The sequence below is a fragment of the Gymnoscopelus braueri genome, assembly GCF_963280865.1.
Source record: "Gymnoscopelus braueri genome assembly, chromosome: 8".
In the NCBI taxonomy this organism is placed as follows: Eukaryota; Metazoa; Chordata; class Actinopteri; order Myctophiformes; family Myctophidae; genus Gymnoscopelus; species Gymnoscopelus braueri.
Window position 1 is genome coordinate 15,597,197 of NC_137609.1, and position 11,367 is coordinate 15,608,563.

At 40.5% G+C, this 11,367-nt stretch overlaps 2 protein-coding genes across 2 annotated transcripts in view; both read right to left on the minus strand.

The window, feature by feature from the left end:
• Positions 1–1,754, minus strand: part of elmod1 (ELMO/CED-12 domain containing 1) — a gene marked incomplete at its 3' end in the record, with an annotated part of 9,369 nt that extends 7,615 nt beyond the window's left edge. Inside the window, exon 1 of the mRNA XM_080435964.1 lies at positions 1,645–1,754. The remainder of the gene's footprint in view (positions 1–1,644) is intronic.
• Positions 1,755–2,408: 654 nt separating this feature from the next.
• On the minus strand, positions 2,409–11,183 carry slc35f2 (solute carrier family 35 member F2). Its single transcript, XM_080436608.1, has 9 exons — positions 11,060–11,183; positions 10,169–10,283; positions 7,597–7,769; positions 7,052–7,179; positions 5,976–6,135; positions 5,345–5,501; positions 4,778–4,830; positions 4,508–4,662; positions 2,409–3,655 (listed from the first exon to the last, which is right to left on the minus strand). The coding sequence occupies exons 1-9, from the start codon at positions 11,085–11,087 to the stop codon at positions 3,365–3,367; spliced, it is 1,260 nt and encodes a 419-aa protein (XP_080292734.1). The 5' UTR covers positions 11,088–11,183; the 3' UTR covers positions 2,409–3,364.
• Positions 11,184–11,367: the final 184 nt, after the last annotated feature.

Below are 11,367 nucleotides of genomic sequence, written 5' to 3' on the forward strand. Positions count from 1 at the left end.
ATAGAATTCAGGGTCTTCAACAGGAGGTCCGAGACCCCTAGGTGTCCTCAGAGTTACTACAGGGGGGGGGGGCAATCTTTGTGTGATAGTCTTTTTTTTTTTTTCATTAACCACTTGAACCCTATAGCATCCCTATTCTGAGGAGAACTTTAGCCATAAATAGCAGATCTACAAGCTTGAGGCGTTGTGAGCTTGTAGATCGGCTATTTTTGTCAAAGAGGTTTAGTGTATAGAGGGGAAAAAGGAGCTGACTAAATACGGAATGAAACACTGATGCTAGTGTGTTTGTCGAACAAGTCTATGAAGGCATTTAAGAAATCTATGAAAACGTTTAACCTGCAACATAAGTGTATACAATATGTGTGTGTGTGTGTGTGTTTTTTTTTCATTCATTCAACCTTTATTTAAGATTCTCGGAGAGATCAATTGAGGGAGACCCTCATTTACAATGATGCCGAGATTACACACATATAAATAACATAAGAGTAACAAGAAAAAAACTATAAAGTTGACACAAACCGTTAAAACAATTGCATGTTAACATCAATCAGTTAAAACAGTTGCATATGGGTAAGACACGGTTATTATATAGATTCCTAAAATGGCCAATAGATACTAGGGTATTCAATTTAAGCTCTTGTTGCAAGAGGTTCCAAGACTCAGGTGTGTGTGTGTGTGTGTGTGTGTGTGTGTGTGTGTGTGTGTGTGGGGGGGGGGGGGCCGGGGGGGGTCCCGGTTTCATCTCTCTCTCAGCTAAGGGATCCTTTGCCTGGAAAACGTTGAAGACCCCTGGCATAGATAACACTAAACGCCCGTTGTTCAAGTTAAAATGTATATATAATGTAATGTACTGAATATGGAACCAGTTTTCTGTTGGCCTTGTACACGATATAACCAGTTACCATGGCTATAGTGCTGGTGCCGAGAGGCTCATTAGTAACCATGGCACATCACCGCGCACGGCATAATCCTAGCTCTGGTCCATGGCGTTAGAAGGACTTGTCCTTAACGCTATGGTACTTTAGAGCCGTTGCCCGCACACCCTGGGTAGCGCAGCGGGCCGCAGCCTCTCGTCTTTAGTCAAAATAAAAAATACACTTCAGCTACTCACCAAAACAAAGACGGTTTAAAGATGTTGAAAGACTACTTTGTATAGTGGGAACACTCGGAGCCCACAACCTCACGTCTAAAATACACGTTGTGGCCAGAAAATAAAGTATTTCACAAGAAGGAAAAATCGGGTCAAAAGAAAAAAATCCATTGACCAGATCTGTAGAGGGCGCAGTGGAGTAACTAATACTTTTTTTCCTTCCGGTGAAATATTTTATTTTCTGTCCAAAAACTGTATTTTAGACGTGAGGTGGGGGACTTCGAGTCTTCCCACTAATGAAAGTAGGCTTTCAACATCTTAAACCCGTCTTTGTTTTGGTGAGTAGCGAAAGTGTATATTTTATTTCGACTAAAGACGAGAGGCTGCGCAGCCTGCTCTACCGCGGGTGTGCGGGCAACGGCTCGAAAGTACCATAGCGTTAAGGAGAACTCCTTCTAACCATGGACCAGAGCTAGCATAATCCGTGCATACGCCTCGATCGACGGTTTCCACAAAGAAACGTGCATTATGTTCAAATACATTCTCTCTCTTACCGATCTTAGGAGAGATGGGGAGCAAGATGAGATGCGATTGAATGGCAGCGGGTTCGATGTGTTTGTCCTCTCTCCTCTCTCCACTAGACAGTTACCTGCTGCTGTTCTTCCATCTTGATGTCGTCACTGGGAGCCTGAGCGGCTTGATCGGTGTTCAGCCTCAACACCATCGCAATGCAGAATTATGATTATATTGTAGTCACCGTGCGTCCAAACACATTAAACACCATTACATGGAATTCGAGGGAGACCCACAACTGTTTCTGTTTCGGGTTCATCACTATAATTAAACATCGAGTTGCTTAACATTTGTTTGTATGTTGAATGTCCATTTTCACGCCGAATCAGCAGCAAATGGATCTACAGATTAGTCTGTCTCAGGGGTACATACAGCCAAAGGGGGGTTTCATTCCGGATCTTATGTTCATTTATTAGCTTCTGAATTACTGCAACACACCTGCTAAGCATAATTAATGACTATGTCATGTTTGATTTTCATAATAGCCCATAATAGGGTCTGCAACTCTGCATCCATCTTTACACGATACTGTCAAAGTAATATCTTCTCTGACAATGTGGGATGTATTTGCTTTAACACCTTAAAAGCTCATGAGCTTGTCGATCGGCTATTTCAGCGTTCCCACAATAACAGAAAGCAAAAAGTCACTATAGCTGAAACACTGAGACTGATCATCTGGTGAACTGCTAATCAAACCTCTCACATCTAGACCGATTAGCATAATGAGAAACAATGTAGACTCTAAGAGAATATAAAAGTTTTATTTAAAAACAATACATTTTGCTGCAAATTATTATACATGTTTCGTTTTCTGAGATTCTCAGAATTGTAAAGGCATCACATACATCATCATAACTTGTATAAAAAAACTTTTCTTTTTTTAACCAATACATACATAGTCGTGGAACTATACTGTGTGTGTGTGTGTGTGTGTGTGTGTGTGTGTGTGTGTGTGTACTGTGTATGTGTAAATAATTGCCAAAAAAATACAGTGTTTAGAAAAAAAAAAAAAATCAGTAACAGAACCTTTTTTATCAACAGTAAAGGTATCTGCTCTAATAAATAACTGGGCCACTTATACTTATCCTTATATTCACCAAATGGAAACCAACAGCAATACAATTGTCACTGCATTTTATCATGGAATAGAACAATCTCTGAAAACAGCCACTAAACATGTATGCATTTTCTCTGGGAAGCATTAACATTAAAGGGGGACTACACTGAATTGTAAATTGAGTTGATATTCAGCAACTAGAATGGCACTCATTATTGCATCCATGTGAGTGAGCAATGCATTCTGCAAGTGCCAAGTGCTACAAGGCCCCATGTGGCTAATGTCAACATGTATTTGTGTAATATCGCCCTCATGTGTTCAAAATTAGTAACAACTCCTCCAAATGTCTTTCCTTTTGTATATCAAGAACTGCTTAGAATTATGAAACAAAGACTGCACAATTCTATGCCAACAATCTCAACTAATAAAGTCTGCGGATCTACAAGCTCACAACGCGCCACTATGCAATGCATTGTGAGCTTGTAGATCACAAAGAAGTAAATAGGGCTTAAGTGGTTAAGAAAATGTAAAGTAACAGTCACTCTATCACTACACTGTGATATTACAGTAGTACACATCTCAGCAGCGGTTGGTCTGAGGTGGTCTCCTCTGTAAGCCCATCTCCAGCAACCATAACTTGTGTCTCACTTCTTGCTGTCTTTTTCCTGTTGGGGCAGGTGGTCTAAGGTGGCCTCTTCTGTAAGCCCATCTCCAGCAATCGTCAATTGTGTCTCCCTTCTCTCAGTCTCTTCTAACTGGAGCAGGTGGTCCTCTGTGAGCCCATCTCTGGCCTGGTCCGCAGACCATGCAGCAGGATGCTCAAAATCCACACCTCTGGATTCAGCCTCGTGTGTGTCAGGGTCCGTGGGAATGACGTTGAACATGATAAAGCCCACAATGATGACCACAAACGAGACAATGTAAAGGCTTGAGAACTGGAGAGGAGAGGAAAAAAAGACAATGCAAAGAACATTGGCATCAAGCACTTGCCCAACCTTTATTTGTCCTGGGTGAGGGGATTCATAAAAGGACAGAGAGGGTGTCGTATCAGCCCATGGGTTGATATGGCATTAGCTGACCAATTAGCGTAAGCTACAGTGCCACAGCGTGCTGATCTGTTACCATGAGCGACCTTGCTACTGAAGGAACTCTCCATGTTAAAGTCAAACATGTACGAATATCAGCCACCAAACATGATTGCTGCGGATTGTTTTTGTAAAATTCACGGCTGAGTTTTTTAGGAGCAAAGGAATCCAAACACAGAGTGGAAAACAGCTAGCGACCTTCAGCAGTTCACAGAATGGCTGTGCACCAACAAGAGCAAGGTGGGCTGCCGGGAGCAGTTGCAACTCCCAGCCCACACTGACGGAAATCCTAGTGGGACTTCCATTTTCTTTGCCAGGTCAGTTTCTCATTGGCAGTAATGTTAATTCATTTACCACTTAAACCCTATACACACTTTGTTGACCGGGGTCCCCCAGGGGTCTATACTTAGTCCCCTCCTTTTTCCCCTAAACATATGTATGTCCGCCTATTATGTGGTTAATTAGCGTGGTTAATAAGAGAACGTTTCTGAAACATTTTTTAATTTCTTTTGAAAATGCCTGAAAATCTTTAGAAAAATGGGTCCACAACCCCAAATTGGTCACTATGTTTGGGGGATTTAGACAGATTTCTGCCAATTCTGTAATACTGGCAGGTTCGACGAGGTGTACACTCCCACTACTTTTGATGATTTGATGATTAAAAAAATGAATACATAATAACAATAATAATATATAACATACTGTATAGTGGAAGAGGAAGAGTCCACAGAAGAGGCTGAATAGGTCTGATGTGAGCAGAGAAAGGTTGACCGCAGTAGCGCTGGTTAACTTCACCACTACGGGCATGAAGATGTACAGTGCGAACATACAGAAGGTATATGCTGCAAACAGCAAAACTGTAGAAAACAGAATGAAAAAGCTTTAGTACAGTAGGTGTATTAGTGGTCAACCTGATATTGCATCGTAAACCACTATAATTGGAACATTCAAAAAAATTGAAAATGAACTTACTGATATTGGTATTCCACTTTATTGCCCCTACTGCACTTATTTCCAGGGCAGCGCTGCAATTCCGCATAACATAGAATTAGTGGGGAATAAAGCACATACTTCATACATTTAATGGGCCAATTGATTAGGAAAGCAGGCAAATATCAATGAGTAATTGTTTCATAATCCAGAGCCAACCATGCCAATACTGCTGAAAACCCCCTAAGAAATCACACACACACGCACGCACACACACAAAAAATTATCTGTACAAAATGGTCAAAGTACTAGTAATACAATCTAGCAGTAATTAAATACTGTGCTAGAAGACACATTGTTTCCCCAATATATTTGACCATTTGCTCAAGATGTGTCATTGTCTAGGAGGTCGAACCTTAGGTTTGTTGCGGTAAAATTACAACTACATTTTTCAAATGTGAGTTTGGTCTGGGGAAAGTGGATTGATTGTGTATTTGTTTACCCAATAGCACAGTAACAGGAATGGTGCCGTCCATCCAGTGACCATTAGCCAAGTGTTTTTTGACTTTGACAATGACTTTTAGGGTGAAAAACTATCTATTCTCTTACAACTGTATGCCGCTGATGAGCGTCCCGAAGAGCCCCATCATGCCCAGGAACTCCACTCTACTCAAGTTTTTCACTGTGTGCTCCTGGCACACATTGGACATGGCATAGAGAACAGCACTCAGCAGTACCAACCCATCTCCTAGGAGGAGATCACTGCCTAGGGAGAGTGAGTGAGTGAGTGAGTGAGAAAAAGAGAGAGAGAGAGAGAGAGAGTGTGGAATATAAAGCAGGCAATTCTGGCCAATGCTGATTGCTTAGAGCAGACACCACTTATGTCCATATTTTTCGTACATTAATGCCCTACTTGATTAATACTACAGCGTCACACAAAAGTATGAAAAGCAGCAGAATTTCTTAAATTTGAATCCTGAAAAGTAACAGTTTTGGACATATGAGGTTTCCACCCGACAGAGACGGTATACTTAGTTGACCTAGTCTTAGTCCACTAGCTTGTACATCTGCTATTTTCACCCAATGTTCGCCCCAAAAATAAATTATACAATACATCTCTCAATAACTTCAAAACATTAAACAAAAACAAGATGCCAAAGTTCACTGATCCAACAACAAAGTCACAAAGTTGCTTTTGAATATTTTGGTCTGTTTACAATAATGATCAAAGTGCCCTTACTGGAACCTTGGTCTCTTCCGGCCATCATGTCAGCTCCTACCATGGCACCCACCCCTAACAGACAGACAGCTACAGCCACAAAGTGGACCGGCCTGTACCGCGTCTTCAGGACACACCAGGACAGCACCATCAGGACGGGGATGACAAAGCAGTCCAGAAGCTGAAAGACATTAAAATGCAGACTGTGACTTTAGTGGCTTAAACCAGACAAAACCACAGCAGGAAAACGTGTTATACTGATGTACTGCTCCACAGAGAATAAACCGGACAGAACTAGAGGTGAAGAGGGCGACAATAACTGAAGTTACAATCCTTGAGTTTTATGTCTTCTCCTGGGAGGAGAGAGCTAATTACAACTGTTAACTCCTGGGATTCGAACCCGGGTCTCCTGCGTTACTCGACATCTATAGAGGGGAGATATTATTGGGCCTATGAACTTCACCTACTTCAACCAGTAGGTGTCCTACCCGACACCATGGTCAAAATGTCTTCTATTATACATACTCTACCATACAGATTAGTTAAATGCTTTATTCATTAACCCATTAAGACCTGAGGCCGATTCTACAAATGCCTTCTAAATCCTAACAGTTTAATGAAAACATTTTGCTATATCAGTGGTTCTCAAACTTTTTCATGGCAATTATATGTATTTGGCTGCCGACCTGCATCTCAAAATATTTAGTTACAGGAACCCCCAGAAGCAAAGATTTTAGTTAAAAATGTTCGCTTTAAAAATATATACATAAGATCTGCACAAATTGTCATGATTTTTTCATTAATAGCAGATCTACAAGCTCATGAGCTTGTATATCTGCTATTTTTGAATAGCCAAAGAATAACATATGATTAAAGTGGTTCAAATCTAAAATGACAGATGCTTTCCCGGTTTTAATGGGTTAAAATAAGTCCTGGATTGCAGCTTTAAGATGACTCCAGGGTTAGGAGTTCATAATAGTTCAGAATTAAGTATGGAGACGATGGAATTTTCAGATCAAGTCGATCCGTTCAGTCTCCAATTCATTGTTTGGGAGGCAGCTCCTAATCCTAGGTGATAATATCTGACTTTGACTTACCTGTATACTTGTCAGTGTGGTATACTGGTAAGCCTTCACAACTGCATAGTTTGCCTCCACATCTGTGAGACCCATCAGCAAATACTTCCACCACTTGGTTCTTAAAATCTGCAAAATGTTGCCTTCCCCTATAGAAAATTAATGCAAGAGAAACAAGAGATTAGTTGCTATTGTTTTGCCATACATAGGATTTTTTTCTCCTCCTTTGTATCCCCCTAACACTTTAAACCTGACAATTTGACATGCCTAAAACCAAATTTGGGGCATGTCATTATTATAGGCAAAGCAAAACATTTAAATACATTTTTGTCCGTTTAAAAGATCTACAAGCTGCTATGTGTTGTGGGCTTGAAGATCGGCTATTCTAGAAAAAATGTAATAAAATACAATATAATTATTTGTGGTTAAGTGGCTCTGTGGTTACCAAAATGACACAAACTTAACACTAACAGTAGTTTAGTTTTTACCACTCTCATTCTACTCATTCACTGACAATATCAATTAGATAAATAAGCCACAAGCAACGTGATAAATGTCAAGGTGACCTTTCTTGAAGCAGAGTGAGGACGTGTAGACCAGCAGAAGTAGAGCGTAGTTCATGAAACTCTGCAGCATGGGTGTCTCCACCCCGGCATCCACCAAGTACTGGCTGCTCACTGCCGTCCCGCATATCAGCAACGACAAGGCCTGACCCATGGCTATGGTCTTCAGCAGACGCCTGGGAGGTAAGCAAGTGTTTGGTCACACGGTGTCAAGTCAAAACAAAAGTATTTTGGTGCGCGTTCTATTTAATCTGATACCAATGCCTGTTCTTTGTTGTTTTGCCCGAGATCAAGGACCACAATGGAAACAAGTCTTTGACTTCATTGTGTTTTAATCCTTGATGTTCTTTCTTTGTGAGAAGCAACACTAACCCTAACCCAGTCTCCCACTCTGCAAACCGACACACACACAACTCACTGTGCCAATAGAGCTGAGCTCGATTGGCAGAGCTGTTGTGGCTGGGTCTTGTCTGGGGCACTACATCTACCCTCTTGGTTTTTGGCAGTGCGTCCTCACGCTTCACACTTCACGCATCATGCCCCTCACGATGCACGTCTTTTATGTCCCTCACGCGAGAACCTCCTCCATGTCCTGCCGACTATGCCAGATGCAGTGATTTGCACAGAGTTGGGATCAAACCCCCGTCTCCCACTCTGCAAACCGAAACAGACAACTCACCGTGTCAAAAGAGCTGAGCTAGATTTGCAGAGCTGTTGTGGCCAGGTTTTGTCTGGGGCACTACACGTCTGTCAAGTGTTTTCTTTTAAACCAAACATAAAATAAATCAAATTAAAACATTGCTCACTGGTTCATTTTAATTGTATTAATTATTTGTATTATTTTTTAAGACACCTTGGTTGCTTGCTTTATTTTGTCATCTGTACATGTAGGAATACACACACATAGAAATGTGGATGCACTGATACGTATAACAAAAACAAGACAAGACATAATCAGTGGTGTGTTCTACCGTGTTACACTATACGTAGTATACCGTCCCAGACAACTACAAAAAAATCGTATACCCTCTACTAACCATTTAATTCGGTGACCACATGCAAGCGTATATACGCGCACATTTCATGTGTGTGCAGGGAATAATTATGGTATACCCTCCAAAAAAAACTAGAACACACCACTGGACATAATAATGTATATTTTTTAACAAGTTAAACATGTACACATCCCAGAATCCATACAAGACTATTTAACTTTAGCTCTGACTGGCATTCAGTGCTCTCACCATTGGAAGAAATAAGCTACCGCTAAACCTACTGGTGTGTAGATGAATGGAGTAGTTAGTTACTTCAACAGAGGTAACTACTCCTGATTTAAAATGTGAGATGGTAAATTGGCTATTTTTTATGCACCACATGGCGTGCAACCAAGTATAACTCATGCATAAGATGGAACTTTTTTTGCTATTCTGATCAATATGATAGTACAAATCAATCTTACCTATGGAGTAGGTATGGCCTGCAACTGGTAATGCAGTCAATGTCTGGATGGTGTTTGTTAATAGCATTATTAACACTTATACACATCTTTTAATGTTAATAAGCATCTTATAAGGACTTATAAGGGCTCTGTCATCTATTAATAAACTTAATACAAGGACCTCAGTATAATGTGTCAACATACTGTTGACACATTATAGAGAGCAGTGGTGTAAAGTAACTAAGTACATTTACTCAAGTACTGTACTTAAGTACAATTTTGAGGTATTTTTACTAATTTTCTAATTTTATGTACTTTTACTTTACTACATCTCACAGGCAAATATAATACTTTTACTCCACTACAATTATTTGAAAACTTTAGTAACTAGTTACTTTGTAGATTTTGATTATTATAACAAAACATACATTAACCACTTCAGCCCTATATGCATTTCAGCCATTTGAAAATAGCCGATATAAGTGAGCCGATTTATGTGAGCTTGTAGATCTGCTATTTTGAAAAGATTTTTGTACATTTTATACATTTGAAAACTTGTGAAATGGGGCATTCTGCATTACGAGTACTTTCTACTTTTGGTAAGTAAGTAAGTACGTACATTTTATTTATATAGCACTTCTCACAGAGAAAGCTCACAAAGTGCTTTACATACAATAACAATACAACAATTAAAAAGAATAACAGCAGCAAAACAATGTACAATAGAACTCAGAACAAACACAGCAGACAAAGAAGAAAAAACAGAAGTGATTTCAAGTGGTTCTTAAGAATGCCCACAGACGCTGCAGCTCTGAAGACCTGCAGAAGGGCATTCCAAGGTCTGGGAGCTACAGCCTGAAAAGCTCTGTCGCCCTTGGTTATATAGTTGGTTCGAGGGATGACTAACAGACCCCTTAAGGTCCTGCTCGGCACATACTGTACCATTCTAGAAGGTCAGTTATATATGCTGGTGCTTTAAGTACATTTTGATACCAATACTTTTGTACTTTTACTCAAGTAAATTTTGAATTCCGGACTTTTTACTTGTAACAGAATATTTCTACATTGCAGCATTGATACTTTTACTTAAGTAAGAAATGTGAGTACTTTTTCCACCACTGCTGAACGTGCACTCACCGTGTGAGGACATCCTTCAGCTTGCTGCGGAGTCTCTGGGAAGCCCCAGTGCAGTTCCCACATGTTCTCCTGTCCTCCAGGGGCTCAGAAGCCTCCATCTCCTTCAGAGGTAAAGCTGGAACAAGAGAGAGACCGTTTCAACATAAACATCCTAAATGGGTTCAAGAAGTTGAAATGTTAAGCTGTTCCACTGTCAAGGTCTAGTCTTTCGCATGCATTATCTTACAGTACATCACAAGGACAGGCATATGGTACATAATCTGCTCAGGAATGTGCTGCTCATTAAATAGATGTTAGACTCATTCCTCCTTTGATAAGAGTCACAAAAGCTTAATTCCTCCAGTTAACAAAATTAGCTGGCAGATCATGGGTGGCAACATGTCACCCAATTACAGACAATGCAAAAATTGTTTTAAGCACAACCATTGTCAGTAGCACTAGCACACTCAATTCATAATAATAATAAACTTTATTTGTATAGCACCTTTCATGACATCAAATGCAGCCCAAAGTGCTTTACATGAAGAGTTCAACAAAAGAAAAATAACACAAGATTAAAAACAAAACACATGACCAAGAACAAATTAAAAGGATACAAGAAAATAGCAAGAACAAAACATCACTACATAACTTCAGAAGGATTACAGACTCTAGACCTATACAAAAATGTATTAGGCCTATCTACATTCACAGGGAACCACACAGACTACCTGTCATTTAGGTACACACTTCAATAAGGAACCACACATACTATTTACAGGGAACAACTAAAAGGCTAGCAGATCCTGGGTGGCAACATGTCACCCAATTACAGACATTGCAAAAAAAATGGTGTGCGTTTAAGCATAACCATTGTCAGCACTAGCACAGTTCACTCCACTAGGGATCTACCTGCATACAGGGTTTCATTTCCATTCATGGTTAGTTTGAGGCGAGTCGTCAGCTGCGACAGGTTGTCCTCATGATGATTCTCCTCAGTGATCGACCATCCATGGATCCATGCGACAGACAGCACCTCCACCACATGGGTCAACCTAGCATTTATTTACACAGCTCTCCATGGGCCGCCCTCCTACACTGTGATTGGTCAGGGAGATAGTCTTTGACCACGTGACTTCTGCAACGTGCAGCCAAACTTGCTTGACATGTGTGACGCTCTGTGTGTGTGCTTGTGCGTGTGCGTGTGTGCGCGTGCTTGC

Excerpts from the sequence above, each read along its gene's own strand:
- slc35f2 (XM_080436608.1), bottom strand. The coding sequence starts at position 11,087 with ATGAATGGAAATGAAACCCTGTATGCAG. Across the intron at positions 10,284-11,059 it reads AAATGAAACCCTGTATGCAG|CTTTACCTCTGAAGGAGATG; the intron begins GTAGATCCCTAG and ends CTCTTGTTCCAG. Across the intron at positions 3,656-4,507 it reads TCTTCCTCTTCCACTATACA|TTCTCAAGCCTTTACATTGT; the intron begins GTATGTTATATA and ends TCTCCTCTCCAG.